Source organism: Onychomys torridus, chromosome 6, assembly GCF_903995425.1.
Source record: "Onychomys torridus chromosome 6, mOncTor1.1, whole genome shotgun sequence".
Lineage (NCBI taxonomy): Eukaryota > Metazoa > Chordata > Mammalia > Rodentia > Cricetidae > Onychomys > Onychomys torridus.
The window spans coordinates 78,666,189-78,693,556 of record NC_050448.1 but is presented as its reverse complement, the minus strand read 5'-3'; the positions used below and the strand labels follow the sequence as shown (position 1 = coordinate 78,693,556).

At 38.1% G+C, this 27,368-nt stretch overlaps 1 protein-coding gene across 3 annotated transcripts in view; it reads left to right on the top strand.

The window, feature by feature from the left end:
• The window catches only part of Magi3 (membrane associated guanylate kinase, WW and PDZ domain containing 3), a 220,726-nt gene that overhangs the window by 162,761 nt on the left and 30,597 nt on the right, over positions 1-27,368 (top strand). For 2 of the 3 annotated variants that reach the window (XM_036189427.1, XM_036189431.1), the window contains exons 8-14: positions 4,699-4,793; positions 8,156-8,344; positions 11,044-11,649; positions 13,228-13,259; positions 20,749-20,905; positions 23,529-23,620; positions 25,867-26,059. In XM_036189427.1, coding sequence (XP_036045320.1) covers positions 4,699-4,793; positions 8,156-8,344; positions 11,044-11,649; positions 13,228-13,259; positions 20,749-20,905; positions 23,529-23,620; positions 25,867-26,059 — 1,364 coding nt within the window. The remainder of the gene's footprint in view (positions 1-4,698; positions 4,794-8,155; positions 8,345-11,043; positions 11,650-13,227; positions 13,260-20,748; positions 20,906-23,528; positions 23,621-25,866; positions 26,060-27,368) is intronic. The other variant, XM_036189430.1, reaches the window with a different exon arrangement.

Below are 27,368 nucleotides of genomic sequence, written 5' to 3'. Positions count from 1 at the left end.
GTATAGCATGCCATTTCCAATGTTTTGCTTCCTTTGAAAAGGTTTACTAATTTTATTTCTATTGTGTTATTTAATATATTGCTGATAATGATGTAATATGATATGCAAAGTAATCATCAGCTCGTTTGATATTTGATTTTTTCTAGGGCATGAGTAGTTACAGGAAGAAACAGTGGGTTTTTGTTGTTGTCTCTCAAGTCAGAGGCAGATTTGGAGGCTACCTGAAAGGGTCTGTGGGATGTTTCCACCCCTTGTTCTTTAGCGTGTTGCTTGAATCGAAGGTTGTTTGCAGTGACTGTGCTGACTGTGCTGACAGAGTGATTCTCATTGTTACCCACTCCAAGTGAGTGTGAGGACATGATCAAGAGGTGAACATCATTTGCCTGTCATCAGATCTTTAGCTGAGTTCCTTTGAAGCAAGATACAATACTGAAGCAACTTTAGGGCAAGACCTCAAGTAGCCCACTCCAGGTTGTAGCAGAGGTCCATCAACACCAGAGTAAGAAATAACAGCAGCACCAAGATCATATTTGATCATTTCAGAACAATCTCATTTACAGAAGATAATTTATTACATTAAAGAGAACAGGCTGTACCCAAGATGCACATTATAGCATGTGGCTTGAGTCCCAGATTAACTGGGTCTGAGTTTCAACTGTGGTAGTCTGCAGTGAATTTACTGATAAAATGAAGAGATGTTACTGGAATGGCTACTCTTTGGTTCTCTTACTTTGTCAGACCAGATGGCACCATGATTACTTTTGGCAGGAATCTTGCAGTAGTAACACTAACGGCAGTGGCTGTTTTCAGGGTTTTTTGTTGTTGTATTTGTTTTAAAAGATGAGATTCTGAAATAGAACTTTTTAAAAACAAAATTGTTCTAAATTAATTGCATGCCTTCTGTAGAAATACTTAACTTTAAAAATGGGGGGGGGGGGACATGGCACAGCATGCTTAAGAGGTTAGATAACAGCTCTCAGGAGACCATTTTTTCTTTCCATGATGTCAGTCCTAGGGATCAGTGGCAAGTACCTTTGCCAACTGAGCCATCTCAGTAGCCAAGAAATAATTTCATATTAAGAAATGCTGTCCTGGTTGTATTACATTAAGAATTGTAACACTTAGGCAACAATCAAAAGATGTATCTGGTTTCATATCTTATATTCTTCATGATTTTGTTGAGATGCATTTTCAAATTTAGGTATTAACAAAATTATAGAGCAGATGACATTGCAAATTATATGTTAGATATTAAATCATGCTTATCTTGCCACCTTTCTGAACTTATCTGCTTGCTGATCTATAATAGTCTCCTCTCATACTTAAGTTCTTGGAGAGTGTCCTTACTCCATGATTAGACAAATAAATCTATTCATCTTAATATGTGCTTGTAAATAACAAAGTGAACAACCCTTCACCAGCTGCAGCACTCTGGAGAACAGGCCCTGCACCTCTCCTGGGCAGCACAGTTGAATTGACCTGTAGACAGGGATAAGGGTGAGCCAGCTCTAAAGGTGTGAGAGGGGCATGGCTAGTACCACCTCCCTCATCTGCAGAGTGATGGTGGGAGTGAGGAGAAGATGCTCTCCCCTTGCTCCTGCCATCTGTGGTTGGTAAAGAAGCTGACCCTGTCACCAGCTGCAACACTCAAAAAAGTGGGTACCAGACTTTGCCTGGGCAGCACAGCAGAGCTGACCCTATTGATGGGGTAGGGTGAACAAGCCCCAAGAACATGAGGTGGGAGATATGGCTCTATCCCCACCTGCCATCTGGTGGTGTAGGCAGGGGAGAGATATCCCCCTCCACCTGTGGCAGGTGAAAGCTGGCCCTGAGGTTATAAAAGTGGGAGAGCTATCCTTGCCCCTCACCAGCTGCAGCACTCAGGAGAGTGGCCCCTGCATCTCCCCTGGGCAACACAGTAGAGCTGGCCCTGGTGGTCCAGGGGTGGGAGAGCCAACCCCAAGGACATGAAAACAAGAGAACTGCCCCCACCCCTTGCTCGTTGCTGCAAGGGGTGAACTAGCCAGGGCGGTGCTGGCGAGCTCACACTGGTGGTGAGAACAAGAGAGCTGGCAGGCTGACCATCTCTGCAACTACCCAGGTCCAGAACCAGGGTTATGAGTTGGCCACTCCAATGTCCACCCCATCTGTGATCTACAGGAGCACATGAAGGGACCGGTCCTGCAGACCCAAAGCTGTAGGAGCTCTATGACACAGGGCAAATATCCAAGTGGAGTCCCAGTGAGGGCTCAGCATCAGTAGTGTACAGAAACCAGCCTCGAACCAAACCAGTGACTCTTTGCAAAGAACACTTGCAAGTACAGACATATGGACAAAAGGTTTACTGTGGGACTCACTGTGTCACACAGCTTGGTGGGGGTATTGCAAGGGCAGAGGGAGGATACAAAGGGATGGGGATTAAATGGGATTGAGATGCACGATGTGAAAGACACAAACAGCAAATAAAAGGAAAGTTCAAAAAATAAAATGAAGAGTATTTTCACTGATTTTTTTTTTTTTTAATTTGGAGGGTAGGATTTAATATAGTCTAATGTAGTAGATGCAGTTGATTACTCCACTAAATCTTATATTCTTCTACCTAAGAATTTTTAGAAAAAGGATATTATTCATTTGCATGTCTCTACTCTCTTCTTGCACACATCACGAAGGATATAAATATAAATATTATAATATATAATTGTGGCAAAATGAGTCATTCTAGCTGATATAAAAGGCAGCCAAAGTTCTTATCTAAACAAGATTCTTTATAAGTGTTAATCTTTTTATTCTCTTAAGAATGCTAATATTTTCATTTTTATATGTTGAAAGTTAAGATGCACTAGAGGTGGGCTGGAGAGATAGCTCATCAGTTAAGAGCATGGACTGCTTTTCCAGGGGACCCCAGTGGCTCATAACTGCCTGTAACTCTAGCTCCGTGGGATCCAATGCTCTCTTCTGGCCTCCAAGGGCACCAGCACTTACATGGCACACACCAGACAAATAAAATAAAAACATATATTTTTAAAAGATACTCTAGAAACCCAAAGAACAAACAAAGCTAACATCCCTTGCTGTAATAGTTGCTCATTTTATTGTTTCTGTTTGTCTTTTTCCTTACCTTCACCATTAATAGCACAGGTAACAAAAGAAATAATTTGCTTCCCTGTTTATATATATAGATTGTATGATTAATTGACCTATATAAAGATACTCATAGCCTGAAATTCTCATAGTTTGATGTTTAATTGTCAGTGTTTAGTAATTTCACTTCTTATTGATGTAGATTTTCAGTGGAAAACATATTTGGCTAAATATCTTTGTGCCATGATATGATAGAATATGATCACATGACTTTTGAATTACATCATTTTTTAGTTTTTATTCTTTTGTCACCACTACATTCTTAAATAACTGTCATTTAAGTGGCTTGCCAGAATATCAGTTCTACGGTCCCTATGTAACACGTGGGAGCTTGTAAAATACTGAGGACTCTTGGGTAATTATTTGCCCCAAGGCTCCCGTTGTTTTCCAGCTTTCCTTCAGAGTTCTCAGCTTTCCTAGAGTCAGTTGTGAATGTACTCAGTCACAGGGTCCTGCTAAACTTATGTTCATTTATTTAACTAATTTGTTATGTAATTCTGAAGAACCTGAAGTGTAAAAACAGAGTTGTTCTATAACAATATTAGTAGAAAGGTAATAATTAATATGCAAGGATAATGTTTTGGAGCACTGGTTCTCAACCTAGGGGTTGAACAACCCTTTTCACAGGGGTTGCATATCAGATATCCTGCATATCAGATGTTTGCATTACAATCCACAACAGTGGCGAAACTACAGTTATGAAGTAGCAAAGAAACTAATTTTATGGTTGGGGTCACTGGTGATATTTTGTGTGTGCTCTCACAAATAAAGCTTACATGAAGGTCAGAGGGGAAAGCCAGACATAGAGGTCAGGCAATGGTGGCACACAACTTTAATCCCAGCACTGGGGATCTTATGCCTTTGCTCCCAGTACTTGGGAGGTACACATACCTTTAACCCTAGTACTAGGAAGGTTGAAACAGGAAGTGATACGGCTGGACAGAGAAAAGGAATGTAAGGCAGGAGGAGACAGGAGCTCAGTCCTGTTTTGGCTGAGGAGTTGGTGAGGTGAGAGGTGGCTGTGGTTTGTTCCTTTGTCTCTCTGATCTTTCAGCATTTACCCTGATATCTGGCTCTGGGTTTTTATTAAGACCAATTAGGATTTGTGCTACAGGTCACCACGACATGAGGAACTGTATTAAAGAGTCACAGCATTAGGAAGGTTGAGAACCACTGTTCTAGGGGATTTCCACTCTGATATTTTCCAGAGTAAATTGATAGCTTGGTTTATTTTAGAGAAACTTACAGATTCTTCTGTCATTGCCTTAAAAAATGAGCCGACCAGTTCCCAGTTCTTCTGATTGCTGCAGGAAGAGAACTCGTGCTGTAGTTTCAAAAACGGTTGTTGGTTCCGTTGGTGGGTTTGTGGAGAGGTACTAGCACCATTCACTGACCTCTAGTCACCCCTGGGCCTCCTGTCTTTCAGCCTTTCAGTGCTCTGTCTCCTAAAGAGACACACTCCTTAACCTTTGTGATGGAGCACAACGGTGCTTTATATAGGAAAATAAATAGAACTCTTTCATCTAAACGAACTGCACATTTCTCTATATTTTACAGTCACCTCAACCAGAAAACTCAGTTTGAAAATCCAGTGGAGGAAGCCAAAAGGAAGAAGCAGATAGGACAGGCTGAAGTTCATCCTGCAAAACCAGGTAGAATTTATTTGCTTGTTCTAATAAATCATGAAATATGTGTGGTGAGTTAATGAAAGTGAATTTAAACTTTGTATTGCTACATCTTTGAAACTCAACAGAGAAAGTTTTGCTTCTGTGAAAGATATGAATAATTTTTTTTTACAAAATCATGTAAATATTGTGAGAATACTGAGATGTTTGTCATGATTAAATAAAAAACATGAGATTGTATGAATTTGAGGTTGGGTTTTAAAGATTAGGTTGTTTCTTTATTTTTGAAGCCTGGCTCAGTATTAGCTCTTTAGTTCACTATAGCTTCTGAGTTAACTCCTTAAGTCAATTTTATAGATTTAATCTTCAAGATTTTCTACTAACCAATATTAATCCATACTAAGTAAATCGTCCAGAGTATTTCCCTGTGCCATTGGCTGCCATGTAGATAGTAGGTATTGGTCATATAAAATCACTTGGAAGACATCTGAAGTTGCATGAGGTTTTAATGCACCTAATCATAGTCTTTTTTTTTCTTTGAAAAGCTGCTCAAGAAGTTCTTGGATGTTACTCTCCTCTGTCTCCTTCCTTTCTTCCATGTGTCATTACAACCAAGTTCTCTGCTTATATTGTAGAATACAGTATGACCCACTTGTGTTATCTGTGAGAGAAATAGTTCTTTCTTCCAAGTACTCTTCAAAAACATAGGTGCCTTCCTTAAGTTTTGCATGTAGTTTAGCAAATATTTTCAGTTTAACAGATTTTTTTTTAGCACTTTTCATCTGTCCTGTGCTTCACTAGTCACTAGATATTCAAAAAATGTTTGTGATTAAGTCAGTTCTTACTCCCAAGAATTCATAGTGTGGTAGATAATAGTCCTAAGATGCAATGAGAAGTGTCATTTAAAATAAATGTGCTGGCTAAAGAGCAGGCTTCAGTTTCATCATGTAACCTTGGTTAAGTTCCCTAAAATCTTCATGCCTGTTTTCTCATGTGTTAAATAATGATAATATCATCCTATGGAGACACCTTCTCAAGACATTGAAGATATCTCAAGAGGAAGGTACTATTATATTAAATGTGTGTGTAAATAAATAAAGTGCTTATAGTGGTATTTGCTATCTGGTAATCAATAAATGATATTCTTTATAAATGATTTCATCATTATAAATGGGTACAGGATCACCTTTTATCTGATGAGAATACCACCAGTTGATGCCTAAAGTAATGTACAGCAGTAAGCCTTATGTGAACTTTTTCCTGTGTATACATATCTCTGATACATTTAATCTTTCAAAAATATTTACTTTTTATTTTAAGTGTGTGAATGTTTTACCTGCATGTATGTCTATGCACCACAAACATGCAGTGCCCACAAAGGTCAGAAGAAGGTGTTGGGTCCTCCAGGACTGGAATTACAGACAATGTGAGCCACCATATATGTGCTGGTAACCCACCCAGATCCCATTCAAGAGCATCAAGTTCTCTTAACCACTGAGCCATCTCTACCCTTACCTTTTCACTTCATGGAAACTTCACCGTTTCTCTTTGATATGTCCAAATCATCAGCGTCACTACCACAAGAATTGATCAGAAAACCAAATGGGTACTAACAGCTGTCAGGTGGTAGTGTACACGGCATGGACACCTGAATGGAAGGATGACTGTGCACCAGATGAAATGGACCAAGGTGGCACAAGATTCCACCACACTTCTCAGAACAGTTTGCAACTTATATTTTATTTCCATTTAATATTTTCAGAATTCATTTAACTGTAAATAACAGAAACTGTAAAAAACAAAACTTATTGGAGGGAGGCTGTGGTAGTGGAGTGTGGGCAAGGGGGAAAGCTACGGAGGAGACAGTGAAGCAGAGAGAAAGTGGGTGTTCTACATTTCTGAAGATTTCAAGAAATCCTGTAAAGATGTTAGTCACAATTCCCCCCCACACAACAAGGATTTAGGGCTTTTGTTTTGTTTTGTTTACAAGACCAGCAAATTTTTAATTTATTTTTTAGGATATCATACAAAATAATGAACTTCATTATGGCATTTTCATTGTATATGTATATTTTGTTCTCAACAATTCCCTCCCAGCAATTATTAAAATCAAGCATTCTAACATAATACAAAGATGTACTAACTTTCTGAGGAATATGACAGGAAATATTAGTCATTGTTTCCCACAATTAAAGAGTTATGTCTCAGTCAGACATGGTTGTGCATACCTTTAATCCCAGCACTCCAGAGGCAGAGGCATGAAGATCTGAGTTCAAGGCCAGCATGGTCTACACATGGAGTTCCAGGACAGCCAGGGTGGTTACACAGAGAAAGCCTGTCTCAAAAAAAAAAAAAATGTTATGTCTCTATACGAACAGAAAACACTGTGTGTACAATAAAAACACCACACTCTGTAACAGATAGTATTCTCAAACCTGGGCCAAGGCATTCTGGCCATTGTTTATTGACAGGACCATGGCTGCGGTGAAGTCCTGTGATGCACCTCAGGCTCATTAAGCACTTGATTTTGATTTTGAGTTCTCATGTGTTCATAAATCTGTTACTGTTGCCAGACATTTCCCAGCCCCCATGGTTATGACCTCAAGTGAAATAAATAGTAAGCCAAGGTTTCTGAAGCCATGAGTTAGTACACCTTTTGTGTGTATGCAAGCCTTTGGACCGAAGTGTTACAGCTTGATGCTTTGTAAACATGGATTGATTAGAAAGGGAAAAATCCTGTGAAATTTAAAGAATGAGAGGAGCCCAGCTTTAAGGCTATTGAGGACTCTTGGTGCCTGGGGGAATCATTCATTCCTGTCCTTGTACTGGCACTAAGCAAGTGACAAGTGACAGAGGGGACGAAAAACACAACCCAAGAGGGGATAGCAGCAAGCTGTGAACCTAAAGAGGGGGTGGCCACTGTCCCCCTAGGCTGAAGTACCCCCCATGGGTTCTTCCTTATGTTGGGTAGGGTGGGAAGAACGCAGCCAAGTCCCTTTGCCAGTGCCTCCTCCCAAACAGGGAATGGTAACTCTCGTGACATCACTGAAAGGGAGAACTTGTAGCAAACACTCCCTATAATTTGTGTATTTTCCAGAATCTTTGACACCCAGGGAGAATGGTAATTTCTTGGCCGTAACTTAAAAACCCAAATTGTTATTTTTCATTCTTAGGTTCAAAATCATCAAGTGGAAAGATATCCAGGATTTAGTTGTTTTTAAACATAAATTCTCCTGTGCTTTCAGAGTTTCTGTGATTTCCTATTCTTTAGGGTTTTTTTTATTGTTGTTATTTTTACTTAAGTTATACAAATATATTGAAGATCTACTGCATACAGTTTATTCATTATAATTTTGTTGTTTCCAAATCTAATTCTTATTTTGACGCAGATGTGGAAAGATCTCATTTTACTCGGGATCCATGCCAACTGAAAGGTGTCCTTGTCCGAGCATCACTGAAAAAGAGTCCGATGGGGTTTGGTTTCACCATTATTGGCGGAGATAGGCCTGACGAGTTTCTACAAGTGAAAAACGTGCTAAAAGAGGGACCTGCAGCCCAGGACGGGAAAATTGCACCAGGTAACGAGGTTTCCAGAGTCACTGGAAGAGGTGTGGTACACTAACAAAAACTAGAGCAAAAGTGTGCATGCATGCGTGTGTGCGTGCGTAAATGAACAGAATAAACTATGTAATTGAAACTTGAGATTCCTTAATTAAATACATTGCTAGTTTAAAAGCTGGTTGTTTTTATAATATGAAACTGTTAAAACATTTTTATTAATATTTGATTTTGTATAGTTTTTAGATAAGATTTTGACTTATGAAACAATATTTGATAGTCATCTCAGAAGATCATTGTTTCATAATAGAGTACATAGGTATATGGGTGTTTTGCCTGCATGTATATATATGTATGCCATGTATGTGCCTGGTGCCCAAGGAAGCCAGAGGAAGGAGTTAGATCCCCTGAGAGTAGAGTTACAGATGGGTGGGTGCTGGGACTCAAACCTGGGTCCTCTGGAAGAGCGGCCAGTGCTCTTCACCACTGAGCCATCTCTCCAGCTCCTATAGGGTACTTTTATAGCTCCCTAACATCTATTTATCATCTCTTTTGAAAAGTAGTCCACTGAAATGTTTTTAGTGATAACAAAGAAATTCTTAATTTTAATCCACTTTTCCCCCTTTCTTGGCCTTACTTATTGTTAGTAAAATTCAACTACTGTGTTAAGTATTATAGATACAATCGTCACTATTTTTATAAGGCTACATAAAGTTAGGTTGTCTTGAATTTAATTTTTCCAGTCTTTAATTGGTAATTGTTAGATATTTTAATTTGACTGACATTGTTTGTTTCTGAAGACCTTGGAAGAGATTCAAGACAAATTACTAAATATTGTAGTGGATTACACAGTTTTTCAAAGAGTTAATGTTGCACTGGAGTTCCTTATTGCAGAGTTTGACATTTCAAATCATCTTATTATTTCATATACTATTGTAATGTGAAAACACTTGGATGATTCAGTTGTTACTGTACTTTTTCATGACAAATATCAAGTTACCTTTAATTAAGTTATAGAATCTCTCATGTACCTTTCAATTAATTGATAGAAACTTTAAAAAAAAGAAAACCTAAAATAATTGAAATTTATATTTAACTTTTATTTTTAAAATTAATGAACTTAAAGATCTTAATCTTAACATTAATAGAAAAGGTTTCCTTTTTAATTTTCAATTTTAACCTTTCAACATTTGTTCATGAAACACATCACATACCAGAGATGATAGATAGATAGATAGATGATAGATACCCAAAGTTTCATAATAAATACAATTTCTCATTCACCTACAACTGTTAGTTAATTTGCATAAAAACTCAATATTTCTATAGGACTTCAGGAACTTTTTAGGAACTTTTCATTTGGAGGTAAAAAGTTAAAGCTTTGTTTATAATTAATCTAATTGCTGTATCCTCTTAGATTAGACAAATTTCTACAAAGTAACATTTTTTAAAAATACTATTTATTTTATGTTTGTGGGGTATTTTGCCTGCATCTGTGTCTGTATGATATGAGTGCCTATGGAAGCCAGAGAGGGTGTCAGATACCCTGAGAGTAGAATTACAAATGGTTGTGAGCTTCCATGTGGTGCTGGGAATTGAACCTGGGTCCTCTGGAAGCGCAGCCATTGCACTTAAAGGCTGAGCCATCTTTCCAGTTCCTGCGAAGTAACATTTTTGACACCATGTGCCCTGTTTTTTGAGGTTTCATTGCAACAAAATACCTTTGTCAGTAACATTTTAAATAATTATATGAAATAAAAGCAAATAGATGAGATAATAAAATTTTGTTTTATTTTGTTGTTGGATAGTTAATTTCAAAAGTCAAGGTGGAGTTAAAATTGCCAATTGTTGAAATTCTGCGGAATGAGTACAAAGTGAGCATAATATTGAGAAGGACAAAATTAAATCTTACAAGAATTGATTAATCTCACCTTTCAGTATCTTAAAAATATACTCATTGGTTATCTTGATTTTGTTGTTGCCGCTGCTTTCTCTGAAATCAGTCTCAGAGTGAATACAAAATCTACAGAAGAGATCCTAAAGTGAAACGAACTGATGAGAGATGATGCCATTCTGATCTTCCTCTTTTTTTGCATTAGAATGGAGTTAGGAGACATTGATAAATAGCTTGTTTGTACAAGTAGTGTGCTAAATACATACCGCACTGTACTGAGATTTGAATAGCCACTTAGTAATGGCTCAGAAAGTACATAATAAATGCAATAAAACTTGGAGAGTTTTTAAATGATAGACTTGATTTTGAGGTTATAACTCTTTGATGTTAAAATAATAATTTGACATTGAGGAGATATCTCAGTGGTTCAAAAACAAACAAACAAAAGCACTTGCTGCTCTTCCAAAGACTCCAGGTTGTTCAGTTCCCAGTAGCTTACAGCTACTTGTGTCCCCAGCTCCAGAGAGCCCAACACCCTGGCCTGTCTTCTGTCACTACCTACACATGCATGACATAGACACACACAGAGACAAATACATGCAAATATTAAAAATAAATCTTAACAGATGACGACATCTGTATCTTTTTTTATAGCAAAGTTTTAATAGCAAATATATGTATTGCAAATCTCATTTCAATATTTATAAACAATTAGAGGGTTTCAGAATTCAAATTTAGTTTCTGATTTTGTTTTTGCCTTTTCTCCAGCAAAAAGATTAACTTATTTGGTGGTTTTAATATTTTAACATGATTATATTTTATCAGGTGATGTTATTGTAGACATCAATGGCAACTGTGTCCTTGGTCACACCCATGCAGATGTTGTCCAGATGTTTCAGTTGGTACCTGTGAACCAGTATGTCAACCTTACTTTATGCCGTGGTTATCCACTTCCTGATGACAGTGAAGATCCTGTTGTGGACATTGTTGCTGCTACACCTGTCATCAATGGACAGTCATTAACAAAGGGAGAGACGTGCATGAACACTCAGGATTTTAAACCAGGAGCAATGGCTTTGGATCAAAATGGAAAACCAGGCCAAATCTTGGCCAGTGACCGTCTCAATGGGCCATCAGATGCAAGTGAACAGAGAGCATCCCTGGCGTCATCAGGCAGCTCCCAGCCTGAACTAGTGACTATCCCTCTGATTAAGGGCCCCAAAGGCTTTGGGTTTGCAATTGCTGACAGCCCAACAGGACAGAAGGTGAAAATGATTTTGGATAGCCAGTGGTGTCAAGGCCTTCAAAAGGGGGATATCATCAAAGAAATTTACCACCAAAACGTGCAGAATTTAACACATCTCCAAGTGGTAGAAGTACTAAAGCAGTTCCCAGTAGGTGCAGATGTCCCGTTGCTCATCTTAAGAGGAGGTGAGTGACAGCACAAGGATGACTCTTCATCCCAAGCATTTATAGCTGATCATTGCCTGCCCTGCCAGGACAGGTGTCTTCTACTAGCATATTTCCCTGGCAGTTAGTGTGCATTTTTCTTGTGGCTCTGTCTGCATGTTTCACGAACAGTATCTTTTTAAACCCTGTGTTGGTTATTAGTGGTTTCATTCATGTCCCTTATGAATATAATTTCTTCCCGTGATAGTCTTTTTAAAATACAATTTATAATTTTAATGATTAGAGAAAGCCATGGTACTATGCTATATCAAATAAAACACATCCTCTTAATTTCATTTTCTCAGTTGATAGCAATAATAAATTGACTCTTTTTAGCCAGTGGTTGCTTCATCAGGAACTCTGGACAACACCAGAGATTTGAAATTCTAACATGTCTATGTATGAGTAAAACAGGGAGGTGTTAGCCTTTCCTTTGTCTCAAGCTCTACAATCTGCCTGTAAATGTTGATTAAATCTCACAGTGCTTATGTAAAGAAAAAAAGGGGGGAAATTTAATTTTTCAAGGTCATCAACTGATACGAACCACTCTTAGACATTTTAAATCTAATTCTAAGGACTGACTACAAAGTTGCATTTCAGTAGACTTTCTTAAGTCCATACCAATGAACAACTAGTGTTTAGCCTTTCTTCCTTATCTCCTCAGATTCTTAGTTTTTATATTTGAGGCACACTTTACTTCTTAGGAGAGTTTTTCTTTTTTTCTTTTTTTTTTTTTTTGCATTTTTTTAAATCCATTTTGGTATCATTTCCAGGTGTTGTAGTACACTATGCTCAGAGTGAGGTAAAAATAATCTTTGTGACGGGGCTGACAAAATGGGTCAGTGGAGTTTAGATACCAGCATCCACAACAAGCCTTTTGAATGCCTGTCACCTCAGCTCAGAAGTGGGTGGAGACTTCTAGCCCACCCAAGAAAATGTGAGCCCTAGGTTCAGGCAGAGAGCCTGCCTTTGCCTCCGAGGAGTAGGTGGAGTGTCCAGGAGAACAAGGTAGAGGAGGACATCCAATGCCCTCTTCTGGCCACCATGTGTACACATTGCTAACAGCCCTGTTTTCCATGTCATAAAGTAGACAACTGAAAAACCTTTGCAAATACCCTTTCAGGAGCCAGGTAAGAAGTAGCTAAATATTAAAACAGCACGCTAGTGAATACACACACACACACACAAATAAATAAATAGATAAATGAACAAATGGAAATAGATCTTTAAAAGAAATATCTTTGTGAATGCTTGAGAGTTTTCTAACAAATATAACAGAGACCAAAGTTTGATTTTTGAGGGTTGATATCAGTTTGCTGCCTCTCTGCTTACTGTTTCTGTGATTTAAGGAACCTTAACTATTAAATGATACTAGTATTTATGCCTCAGGAATGTTGTAGTGTTGAAGATAATAGATGTTTAATGCCTGACACAAAGCTAATACTAGATAGAGTTTATTATTAACCTTCTGAAATTAAGTTTTATCATAGACATTATTAATGTTCATGGTCTAGGAGTGTTTCCTCTGTTTTTAATTTTTTTTTTTTTTTTAAATTTTAGGTCCTCGTTCACCAACTAAAACTGCCAAAATGGTAAGTACCATGGTGATCCTCCAGTGCTTTCCCTATACCCTGAAAGAGGTGCTTCACCCCTATGGAAGGACAGCTTCTTACCATGGGAATGGCTGTGAAAAGTCGAAGGAAGGCTTATTTGCCCTGGGCTCAGAAGAGAAATGCCGAGGGGTTGGTAGACAACTCCCTGAGAGGGTTGTGCTGGGGTGGTTAAGGCTGCTGGAGAACACTAGAGGCCAGATTACCAATGGTCCTGCTCACAAAGTTGTAAAGGGTCCACTGAAGAACCTGTGTGAACATCCTATTAGTTTTTTCCCAGAGGAGCCAGGTAAGAAGCAGCTAAATATTAGGACAGGTAGCAAGCTTCTTCTTACTGGTGCCCAAGGAGAAGACATAGTAGCTGATCATAATTTCATGAAGACTGTAAATAACCAGACTTAAATGAACTTACATTTAAGACTCAGCAAAACTTTTCATATTGTTACCTTCTGAGCTAAATCTTCTTATATCAAATGATAAGACTATTAGATTGAAACAGTGTCTTCTTTATTGCTCCTTTGAACAGCTGAGAACCTAGTTAAAGATCTGTAGGAGAAAATGGACATTAAAATGGTGGTGCCACGTGCTATGATGGGGAAAGGAACTGTACCGGGATAACATATTTGTGGATACCTACATGGATATAAAACAATTATATTTAAAATCTCAGCTCAGTTAATCGTTTGGCTAACTTGGAATAGAAAGGTGGTTTCTAAAGTAAAGATCGCATGGTATGAAACAGGTTAATTCTACCAACACATCAAGTCTGCGAAGTTGCTGTTGAATGGATCAGGCAATGGGGGTAATGCTGAAAGATCAGAGAAGTAAAGGAGCCAGCCCCTAGAGAAACTTCCTACCTCTACCAAATCATTAGACCAAAGGGAATGAGCTCCTGTTTCCTCTTGCCTTACATTCCTCTCTCTGCCCAGCCATATCACTTCCTGTCTCTACCAACCTAGTGCCTGGATCAAAGGTGTTTGCCACCGTTGCCTGGCCTCTATTGTTAACTAGTGGCTAGCTCTGCAATCTGATCTCCAGGCAAGCTTTGTTTGTTAGAACACAAACAAAATATCACCACATTTCCCCTTTTTTGTCTAAAATTTTAAAAAAGATTATAACTAATATAAGAAAACCTATATTCAATAAGTACAATAACTATATACAATAAATACAGGCAATAAATACATCAACAATGTCTAGTCCATAAACATTTGACAAATTCAGAGAAAGTACTCCATTATCTATCCTACTTTAGTGAGTCCAAAAGGTTGTACCTAATTTACTTTTATTCTACTTGCATTACCACAGCTATCTTCTAATGTCTCTCAACCCTACACACTTTACACCCCATTAGTGGATTTCTTTTCTGAATCTGGTAACAAGTAAATAATATTGCCTGAGTAAACAGGAAGTGCCAGCACTCAACTTCTAAAAGAAAAATGTGAGAAATGACAGAAACAGCTGGCTGCCTGGACAGTCACCCAAGGTTCTTTTGTAACATTGGGGCATCCATCTTCAGCCTACAGGCATAGCATATCTGACAGGCTTTTCTGTGAAGTAGGATATTCTGAAGGGCTGTCCTACCTTGTCTTGGCAAAGTTTGACAGTCACTTTCTTTTGTGTCCTGCTTGTCCCATTTGGACAGCATTCTGTCAGCAGTCAAGGCAAGAGCACTTTCTTGTCCAGTGGCTAACTTTTACCACAGAGAAAGTAAATTCCATATGGAGTTTCTTTGATTCTCAACATCATCTCTAAAGTAAATTGGTGCTGCCAGGAGCAGACATGTCTCATGGTCATTTAAAAAAAAAAAAAAAAAACTATGTTGTTAAAACATCTTAAATGCCATATTCTGTAGCTCTCCGAAGTGTTTGAAAATGGCTCTGTTTGACCTTGAAAACATACTTAATATGACTACAAGTTCAATTGTAATAGGTGACTAATTACTAACGTGCATTTCCTTATTATCCTAAATAGTTAGTAATAATAATTTTCAAGGACCAAAAGTTTGCATTACATTGTTAAATTAGTTGTATACGTAAACTTGAACAAGAGTAGAAATGTATGTACAATATGTTCTAACAAAAATAATCTCAAATTTTTATCAGTATACAAAGATCCATTTCAATGTAAAATATTTGACTATTAATTGCTTTTTTGCTTTAAAAGTAGATTCAATAATCTACCTTTTATTGTTATTAGTTGTTTTTGCCCTTCTGCTCTGTATATATACAGAGACTTATTCTTACTTATGGATGCCCAGCCTTAGCTTGGCTTTTTTCTTGCCAGCTTTTCTTAACTTAAATTAGTCTGGCTACCTTTAGGCTCAAAGGCTTTTTACTTTTCTCTATTCCTGTATACCTTTTCTTTCCTTCTTACTCCATGTCTGGCTGTGTAGCTGGGTGTCTGGCCCATGGAGTCCTCCTCCCTCTCTGGTTACTTATTTTCTCCTCCCATATTTCTCCTTCTATGTATTCTCTCTGCCTACAAGTATCACCTGTCCTTTATCCTGCCTTACTATTGGCCATTTAGTTCTTTATTAAACTAGCAGATGTTTCAGACAGGCCAGTAACACAGCTTTACACAGTTAAACAAATGCAACATAAACAAAAGAAATACACATTAAAATAATATTCTACAACATTTTATACTATTTCTATATCCAACCTTTTTCTTTTCAGAGTAGATTCAACGATCTACCCTTACATCCTATCATATCTCTGTCCCCCTTTTTTCTTTTCAAAACAAGAATCTTGAATCTAAACTCCATTGTTCAGCTTTTTTTTTTTAACCATTACCAATAACAATTTGTAACCAACCACCCTAAACAACAAATATCCATAACCCATTGAAAGACCAAAAACCACCCTCACCACCTCCTGGGAATGTGGGTGTCATGTTCTTAAAATTACTTCCTGCTGTCTGGGAGCAACAGCACCTTTAGGGGATCCTGAAAAGAAACATTTGTGTTTGTCAAGTCCTGGGAGAGGTATCATTTGTTGTCCAGACTCTGCATAATGGGAAAGGGCAGGGCTTACCTTAAGTCCTGACTAGAGTAGTCTGTGAGGCTGGATCATCTCAGCCAGCTACCTCAAAATTATGCTGAACAGTTTGTAGTTCCAAGCTGCCCTTTATTGGTGTTTGTCATCTTAGTGGCATTATCACAGTGCAGTGGGGTCCCATCTTCCTTTTGGAGACTTCAGAGGTGATTGTTTGACATGGTCATGGTTCACTGCAGAAAATTTAAACATTTTAAATGTTTTATGTAGCAGATCTCAAAGAGGTTAAAGGATCATATTTTGTTATGTACATTCCAGAGTACAAAAATTTAATTATAAGTTACCTGATAGAGACTCAAACCCGAAATCATGTACAAGAAGCTAGATGCTTTTTTCTAGAATTAGTTAGTACTCTAGATGACCATCAATATCATGACAAAAAGTTTTATATATATATATATATTTGTAAATTTTGGGATAATATTTATACCTTAAGAAAAGTTTTAAAGAGTCAAAAATAAAACCAAAGACTAATGAGATTAGTGGTAATAGAATAGTCCCTTAATTTCTGTTTTTCTTCTGTTTTTGTCTGAGTTTATCAAATGTTACTGGACTGGACATTGTTAATATATATAATGGAGTTTTTTGTCTGAATCTGTCAAATGTTAATGGACTAGACATCGTTAATGTAATCTTGACTATGTATATTGTATATACTTATTGGATATGATTTTTCTTGTATTAGATATAAGCTTTTTTTAATTTTAGACAAAAACAGGGGAAATGTGGTGGTATTGTGTTCCCTGAAATATTGTGTGTTCCCCGAAATAAACCTATCTGGGGTCAGAGAACAGGACAGCCACAATATTAAACATGAGTATAGGCAATGGTAGCACACGCCTTTAATCCCAGCACTCAGGAGGCAGAACCAGGTGGATCTCTGTGAGTTCAAGGCCACACTGGAAACAGTTAGGCAAGGTGACACATGCCTTTAATCCCAGGGAGTGACGGCAGAAAGTAGAAAGATACATAAGGCGTGAAGACCAGAAACTAGAAGCATTTGGCTAGTTAAGCATTTGGCTGGTTAAGCTTTTAGGCTTTGGAGCAGCACAGTTCAGCTGAGATCCATTTGGATGAGGACTCAGAGGCTTCCAGTCTGAGGAAACAAGAACAGCTGAGGAACTGGCGAGGTGTGAGGTAGCTGTGGCTTGTTCTGCTTCTCTGATCTTCTAGCGTTCACCCCAATAACTGGCCTCAGGTTTGTTCTTATTAATAAGACCTGTTAAGATTCCTGCTACATCTGTCTCATATCTGGTGGCTCTTCTGACATGAGACAGAGATTTTGGATTTTACTTTTACAAGCACGCTTGGTTTTAGAGAAGGAGAGAGCCACACTCCAACTCCAAAACTACCCTTAATGTTTAATTGAACTGAAACTACAAAAAGACTATTTGCATTATATTTCTGCAGAGAATAGCAGAAACAAACATTAAGGAAGATTTATGAAATTTTATCCTGTTGAAAATGTGGTATATTAATAGGCCACGTTACTCTTTTTCTTGAGACATTTTTTTCTGGATTGTTTGTCCTTTTTCTTCAGATGTCTCATTTGTCCAGTGGTCTTCAGATTCCTTAGCTGGATGGCTTCATTCTCCTGAAAAGACAAAAATAAAACCCTGCCCCGACCCTAACTTTGGGGAGGTTCCCTTTTGACAAGTTACATCTCATCAAATGAAAAGCATTTGTTAACCTTATAGTTAGTTTAGATTGAACAAATGGCCATGCTATTTGATGAACTATCACCTCTTCTAAATAAGAGGTCTCTCTTGTTCAAATCGAACCTTTATCAATTTTGATAGTATCCATAACTTTTCTTCTTCTGAGGAAACAAAAGCAAAACCTCATCCCCAACGTAACATATATCTGAGGTCAGCACATCTTTAAAGTATACAGGCTGACTTAATTCCATAGTTTTTTCTATTATCCATTGTCTCTCTACAGATACCATTTTTCTTATTAACATTTAGAAAATTCAAAGTTAATAAAGCATTATGCAATCTATTTTGGGGGGAGGGGGGTTTGTTACCCCTCTCTGTTTATTTAACATATCCTTTAAAGTTTGATTTGATCTTTCTATAACTGCTTGCCCTATAGGATTTTGTGTTATACCTGCAATGTGCTTTATATTATAATAAGCAAAAAATTGTTTCATTTTACTAGAGATATGTGCTGGAGCATCATCAATCATAATTTGTACAGGTACACCTATGATGGCCATAGCTTCTAGCAAATGTGTGATCTACAGAATCAGCCTCATCAGAAGTCAAAGCAGTTGCCCATTTAAATCCTGAATAGGTATCAATGGTGTACATATTCTAATTTTCCAAATTCTACAAAATGAAACACATCCATCTGCCAGATTTTATTCCTTTGAGTACCTTTTGGATTACTTCCTGCAGGTAGTGGAATTTGGTTGTGTAAAGAACAAGTAGGGTATTTCTTTATAATTTCCTTGGCTTGTTGCCAAGTGATGGAAAAATCCTTTTTCAAATCTTTGCTATTGACATGGTGTTTTTAAATGAAATTCCAACACATTTCCTATCAATAATTGATCAATTTTGTCATTACCTTATGCTAGAGGGCCTGGCAGACCTGTATGGGATCTGATGTGTGACATATATATGGGATGGTTCCTATTCCTAATTATTTCTTGTAACTGAATAAATAATGAGGTTAACTCTGACTCATCAGGAATAAATTCAGTAGTTTGAATATGTAAAACAACTCTTTATGCATACTGAGAGTCAGTAACTATGTTAAAAGATTTCATTAAATCCATTAGTACCATCAAAGTAGCATATAATTCTGACTTTTGGTCAGAATCATAAGGGCTTTGAGCCACTTCACTTAAATTTCCTGATTTATAACCTACCTTTTCTGATTTGTTTGCAACAGTATAAAATGTAGGGGCTCCAGAAATTGGTGTTCCCTGTATAATGTGAGGAAAGGTCCAGTTAGTTCTCTTTATAAAGAACTATAAATTAATTCCCTTGCTTTGGGGATATTTGTTGTTAATCTCTCCCAAAAAATTACTGCAAGCTCTTTGCCAGGGTTCACTTTCTGCCCATATTTTGTCAGTTTCATCATTAGTAAAAGGCACTGCCATTTCCACTGGGTCTATTCCTGGTAATTGATGAAGTCTCAACTTTCCCTTTAGAATCAACTCAGAAATCTTTTCTGCATAAGTTTTTAATTTTTTACTCTGTTTATGTGGTAAAGATACCCATTCTAAGATAACATCTTGCCTCTTCACTAATATCCCTGTAGTGGAATGCATAGAGGATAAAATAACCGGAATGCAGTCAAGCTCTGGATCCACACAATCCACGTGTGCATCCTGTAACTTCTTTTCCACCAAAGCCAATGCTCTCTCAGCTGCAGATGATAGTTCTCTTGGACTGTTTAAGTCTTGTCACCTTTTAAGGTTTGAAACAAATTAATCAGTTCTGTATTTTTTATTCCAATATGGGCCGTAGATGAGCAATGTATCCTAGCAATCTTAGAAAGTCATTAAGAGTCTGAAATTGAGCTGGGCAGTGATGGCACACACCTTTAGTCCCAGCACTCAGGAGGCAGAGGCAGGCGGATCTCTGTGAGTTCGAGGCCAGCCTTGTTTATTGAGCGAGTTCCAGGATAGGCAGGGTTGTTACACAGAGAAACCCTGTCTCGAGAAAAAAAAAGAGTCCACAATTGATTGTAACATGAATTCCTAAATCGCCTTAATAAAAAACCCAGAGCCAGTTATTGGGGTGAAAGTTGATAAAGAAGCAGAGCAAGCCACAGCCAGCCACCACTTACCTCCCCAAACACCATACATCATATGGTAATAATAATAAGTAAAATAAAGAAATATTTTTGTCTGACTACTTTGGGAAAGCTCTATTTGTATTTGTTTCCCCTTTTCTGACTGGTTGCCCAGCATGGGTGCTTTCGTATATGGGTTGTCATGCCCAGCAGAGGTTTTGCCATACACCTGCAACAGGAGGGTTTCTTAGAGAGAGTGTTATCTTAAACATCCTCACTGGAAATTCAGTTCAGTGGGGGGGTGATGGTGGTGGAGCTTTCCTCTAGCTTTCTTTAGAAGTGTTGTTACCTTCTATTTATTTATCTTCATTTCCAAGTCAATTTGTGTCTTGGTGGTGGAGGAAAAGGTAAGAATGTTTACACTTAAGACTAAAACCCTTTAGTCAAATCATTATCTAAATGACTTTAAATAATGTCAGCCTAATACATTTTAACCAGATAAACACGGCCATGTAAGTGAATTCATGGACATCTGAGCAGTCTTTGGTGACTTTTGTCTCCTTTACAGCTCTGCTTAGTTAACATCTCCAGTTCACAGCACAGTTTTATGAAATAACCAACTATCTTATTTTTAAAATACTAAGTAAGGCTCTCTTTTTTTGCCATTTTAGAAAACTGATACAAAGGAAAATTCAGGAAGTTTGGAGGCCATAAATGAGCCTGTTCCCCAGCCTATGCCTTTCCCGCCCAGCATCATCAGGTCAGGATCCCCGAAACTGGATCCTTCTGAGGTCTACCTGAAATCTAAGACTTTATATGAAGATAAACGTAAGTAATTGGGAATATTTCAGGGGAGCATGTAACAAGATCAATTTGAATTATTTTAAAATTGTAACTTTACCATCCTTTACAAGCACATTGAGAAACTATTTCTTCATTCCCGTTTTTAATGTGATTCTGAACTTTTTTTCCACATACATTTAATATTCATTCCTTTTTTTCCAAAGCCATGAATTAAGTACAAGCTGTCCACAACAAATTGCAATACAAAAAAAAAAAAAAAAAAAAAAAAAAAAAAATGTACCTGCACCCAGAAATCCTGTTAAATCTAAATGGAGCAGACAAATATAAATCATATCAGTATATATATACAGTGCAAGTCCAGTGGAACAGTGGACGTGTGCTGGACTTTAACCCAGAGGTTGGGGGTCAAAATTAGTACATGTAGCCTAGCAGGGACAGCGATAGAGATAAACTGGATAAATTGGGATGCAGAGTAGGAAATAATCAACTCATCAGCATTAGTAGTAGGAAATATCAGGTAATGCTTCCTACAGGAAGCAGACTTAAGCCCTCAAGGGTGAGGAAGTGATATTTAGAAGACAAATGGAGGAGCACTTGTACGTGGGCTTCCTTGGCCCGTGTTCTGCAGGAGGTGCAGGAGGAAGAGAGCCACAGAGACTGTGGACAGCAAATGAGGAAGCTGGAACTGGGTGTATAAAAGAGAACCACAGAATATGTTTAGCTGTAGGGAAAATAGTGCTGGGTTTATGTGTTGGGAAGATCTTTCTGGCTAGAGGATGGAGGCTAATCAGAGTGGTGTGAAATAAGAGGAGGAAACCACAGTGGACTTGCTCAAGGAGCCGCCTGAGAGGAGAAGAGAAAGTACACAATTATAAAGGATCTCCGGGTGCTGGCGGCGCACACCTTTAACTCCAGCACTCGGGAGGCAGAGGCAGGCAAGATCTCTGTGAGTTTGAGGCCAGCCTGATCTACAGAGTGAGTTCCAAGACATCCAGGGCTACACAGAGAAACCCTGTCTCAGAAAAAAAAAAAAAAAAAAAGTATCCTTTTACACTAATTTAGTTACTGATGATAAATCTTTTCTGAATTAAAATTTCAGGTTTATTTAGGTTTGTTTTTTTGAAAACTTACTTAAGGAGTAGAACTTTATCTACATTGTAAAGGAATACAGAAATAGAAATAGTATATGTAACTGGCTTCATGCTTATGTAACTAGTTGTACATTTTTATCTTGATATCTGTTGGCCATATTCAGAAAGGTGATAATCAGACCAGGTGTAAACATAGCAAAGCACTAATTTAAATCCACACAGCTATACCCTTTCTTCAGGCTACGATTCGTAGACTCGCACATTCTTAACATTGGTAGAATCGCGGCAGTGTTGTTGGGCCCCAATATAAAACAAGTGAGTTTGACTCATGGTTTCTCTTTTCTTTTTGAAATTTAGTTTATTATTACTGTGTGTGCATATGTGTGTGATATGTGTATGAGTACACACATGCCACAGACACGTGGAGGTGTGGAGGTCAGAGGACAACTCTGGTTCAATTCCACTTCTTCTCCATGCTTCACAGCAAGTGACCCACTAAGCTGTCCTGCCAGCCCAACTCATCTAATTCCAGTGTTCTGTTTCATGGGGTTTTGGGTGTTTGCTGCAGTTGCTGTTAACAGTTGGACCTAGGACCCTGCCCCTCACTCCTGCTGAGCTCATGCCCCCCACTTAGTCACCCACCTCCACCTCTACAGTTCCATGACTCTGGTGGGAAGTATTTATCCAAAGAGATGGCTTCCAAAGAATTGCCAGGAAATTACCCTACACCAGATTTCACTTACCTCTTATGTAGTTTCCTGGCAGTTTCTCTATTTTTTCCTTTTTAGTAAATGTATGTTACTTATTAATAAAACTAATATTTTCCCAAAGAGAGAGTGTTAGACATGAAATGGGTTTTCCTGATGTCATATTCTCATTAATGCTGTCCCCAGCTCCTTGGGGACAAGATTGTAGGGGTAAGCCTGGCATCTGGGGAGTCAAGCTTGGTTTAAATTTTAGCTCTACTAATCACTGGAAGACATCAGGTGAGTTACTCAGGCCTTTGGATATTGCTTGCCTGTTACTCTTTTTTCTTTAAAAATATTAACATTTTTCCAGAGAAACCCTGTCTCAAAAAAACAAAAAATAAAAATAAAAAATAAAAAAAATTAACATTTTGCACATTTAGGCTAAATAAATAGTTCCCATAAAATATTTTTTTAGATAAAGCTATTCCCTTAAGAGTAGAAATGAGGCATTTGGAGGGCTCTCTTTTCCAACGATTTAAACAACCTTGCCCCAAAGTTAACTTATTATTTGTACTATCAGTTGATAAGTCTGAACTTAATGTTGTAATATTGATTGGACATTAGAAGTTAGTGTCAGTGAAATACTGAGAAGATGGGAGTGTTTAGGTAAGTAGCCTAATCAGTCTTGACACGGTTTTATTTAGCATTTGAATTTCCTTAAACTCTTAAACAAATTTTCATATATCAGATAGTTCTGAGATTATAGTTTTTTGAAAGCTCTATAGTATTTTTCTATTAAATATTGAACTTTATTTTATTTTAATCCATTTAAAATAAATTATAGTTACATATTCTTATTTTCCTTAGCACCAAACACCAAAGATCTGGATGTTTTTCTTCGGAAACAAGAATCAGGGTTTGGCTTCAGGGTGCTGGGAGGAGATGGACCTGACCAGTCTGTAAGTGTAAACATTGGGATATTGATGCTCCTGGTTTTGTTTGGTTGGTTTCTATTTGGGGTTTGAGGATTTTGAGACCGTGTACACACTATGTAGTTTGTCTGACCTCGAACTCCCTGTAGACCAAGCTGGCCTCAGAGTCGTGGAGATCAGCCTGCAGCTGCCTCCCTTCCTGGGATTAAAGGTGTGCCATCACCACAGCTTGCTGCTCTAGTTAATATTCTGAAGTGGAGACTTGGTAGAACATAGGTTGTATGTAGTAGTTACTTTCGGTACTCTGATGAAGTACCATGATCAAGGCACTGAGAAGGGAGAATGGATTTGGATAGGCTTCCCAAAGGAGAGTCTATGATGGCAGGAAGACATGGGCCAGGAGGCCAGAGCAGGAAGCTGAGAGATCGTATTTCCATCCACATTTGGGAAGCCCAGAGTGCACTGGAAGGAGGGCGTGGCTGGAATTCTCAAGGCCTGCTCTCAGTGGTATACTTCCTTTTGCGAAGCTCTGAGCTCCATAACTTGCTGAAGAGCGCCATCTCCGAGGGCCAAGTACTCAGGAACTCAGCCTGTGGGGGGAGCATTGCTCATCAGACCAACCAGTGCTATTTTTATTTTGTTTCCTTTTCTCCGCAAGTTGGCTAGGTATTTTTCTCTAATGATTTTATTAATATGAATACTACATTCTATGTCTGTTGTGGTCTGTTAGGTTAACATGGTACGGCTTAAGCTTGAAACCACATTAAAACTGAGTATTTAGCTCTAAATACAACATCAATTAATTTACTTCTCTTCTTTGTAAATAAACAAAGCTTATTTGGAACTAGAATTGTAACTCAGTAGCAGATATGTATGTGACTAGCAGGCATGAAGCCCTGAGTTTGATCCCTAGTACCAGAGAAGAAGCTTATTGAAGAGTCTAAGGCATTTTCCTTCTCAGAACCCTGTCTGTAATCCAGTGTCTCCTCTATCACTATGGCCGGTCTGCAGAATACTCCACAGAAAGTTGGCACAAGGCTCAACTTGTCTGTTGTTTTGTTCTCAGCTCTGCCATTAGAGAAATATAAAATCACTAAATTTCTTTCTAGGAGAAATAATGGCCACATTTATAAAGCATTTGAAGTTCAGAATTTTGTTTATGTGGGTTAATTAAGAAGACAAACACAGTGGGTTTTGGTTTTACGTTTTGCCTTAGTATTGAAAGCTAGCAGTAATATGATTAGAGTTTAAGGCACATTTGCATTCGTTATATAGGATATAAAAGTCCTGTGTCGTTACTCTTAGAAATTTAGTCCTTTAAATATGAAAGCTTCTATTTCTGAGTGAAACATAATATTTATAGCATATAAATGTTGTAATTAATCATACAGCTTACAATGACAGGGATCACTGGAGTAATGAAGCTTACGGCCATTGTGCACAGAGCAAATGTCAGATACTTGGGTTTTGATAGCATATGCATTTTTATTGCCTTCTATTTTGTTGATAGTTACAATGTTCACTTAGAACATTTAAGAATTTATCTTCAACAACTGAGAACAACCATTCTCCTCGAAATGTCAGATTTTAGTAGTTTTAAAACTAGCATAAAATTACAGGTTCTAACTGGTGGAGAACAAAATGAATTGGGTTTTCTACAAGAAGCAGATGACTCTCCTCCTCCCTGCTCCCTCTGACATTTTAGGAACAAGAGCCATTTCTTGGTTGTATACCCTGGACTTGTCCTTTGGCTATTGTATACATTCGAGAATCGTAAGAATATTCCTGGTAAGCTGGAGGTGGTGGCACACACCTTTAATCCCAGCATGTGGGAGGCAGAGGCAGGCGGATCTCTGTGAGTTGGAGGCTAGTCTGGGCCACAGAGCGAGATGCAGGAAAAGCTACACAGAGAACCCTGTCTCGAAAAACCAACTTTAAAAAAGAAAAGGATGAACCTAGTCACTGTGAAGAATTGTAGAACACCTTTCTGTTTTACTTTTTTTTTTTTTTTTTTAGTCTTTTGTTACATTGTAGTGGTGGAGAACTTGGAGGTCCTTTTTAGTTCTTAAGCAGTTTTGTATTTTCTTCCTTGTGCTCCACCCTGAGGATCTAGAATTCCATAACACAGTGTGGGTATTTGAAGTACCACTTTGGAGAATATATAATTTTTAAAATACCACTTGTCTGAAATATGACTTTTCATAGATGAAGTTGTAAACTCTGGCTGATCTTAGTGAACTGCATAGGCCAACCTACGCTTTGCTCTCTTACAGATATACATTGGGGCCATTATTCCCCTGGGAGCAGCTGAGAAGGATGGTCGGCTTCGCGCTGCTGATGAATTGATGTGCATTGATGGGATTCCTGTTAAAGGAAAATCACACAAGCAAGTCTTGGATTTAATGACCACTGCTGCTCGCAATGGCCATGTGTTACTAACTGTCAGGAGAAAGATCTTCTATGGAGGTGTGTAAAACTCTTGCACCACTGGAAAGTTAAAGATGCACTTGCTGTGGTTTTACAGGGTGTTCTGCAATATTTATCAGTGTATTTGCTGACCTGTTTGGGATCAGGACCCAGCAGAAAGCTTTGTAGTACAAAGGATCCAAAAATAGTTTTCCAAAGTAGAAATACATTTTGGGTTGCTATATTAAGTTATATTATCATATTAGTCGATTTTACCAATATATTACTGTAAATGAGAGTATCGGTTTAAAGGTTTTTTGTTGTTTGGTTTTTTTTTTTCCCCAAGACAGGGTTTCTCTGTGTAGCTTTGCGCCCTTCCTGGAACTCGCTTTGGAGACCAGGCTGGCCTTGAACTCACAAAGATCCGCCTGGCTCTGCCTCCCGAGTGCTGGGATTAAAGGCCACCACCGGTGTTAAATGTTTTTTTAATAAATTAATATTGCTATTTCATCAAACCAAGATAGCCCCTACTTGAATATATCAAAAGGCTTGATCATAGTGAAATCCCAAATATTCTCAGGAAGTAGAATGTTTCTCATTATAAAGTTTTGGTCTAGGACCTGAAAAGATAACTCAGTAAAGTTCCTGCTTGCAAGCATGAAGACCTGAGTTTATTTGGTCCACACAGCCCTATAAAAAGCTAGACAAGTTGGCATGTATTTAAAATAACAGCCCTCTAAAAAGGCAAGCAGGGCAGCAAGAATTATAATCCTATTGCTGGAGAGGCAAAGACAGGAGGATCCCTGGGCTTGCTGGCCAGCCAGTCTACCTGATCAGTGAGCTCCAGGCCAGGGAGAGACCCTGACATTCCAAGTTGTCCTTCAGCCTCCATTTGTGCAAGTGTGCACATGCACGTGCACACATGCACTAAAAAAGAAAGATTTGGTGTAATATAATTTAACAGTTATTGGTGCTTACTATGTATCAGGTGTATCAGTTAGTTTATTTGGATCCCAGAGTCTATGATGTAATTATTGTCACATACAGTCACCTACAGTGAGTTCACAGACAGCAAATAATGGGTCTAGGATTAGTTGCAAAGTCCAGAGTCTAAACCATGACGATAGAATATGAACAGTTCTTGTAGTTTCTTGTCAATACCTTTGTGAGTATTGAATATGATTTTTTTTATTTTATTTTGAGAGCAGCTTTGCCCTGGTTGGCCGGGAACTCACTATATAGACCAGGCTAGCCTACGCAGAGATCTACCTGCCTCTGCCACGATGTCCAGCTGGATACGATTTTATAAGTAAATTCCTGCCAAAAAGGACAGTTGAGTAGCACAGAAATTAAGGCTTGTGAAGAGATG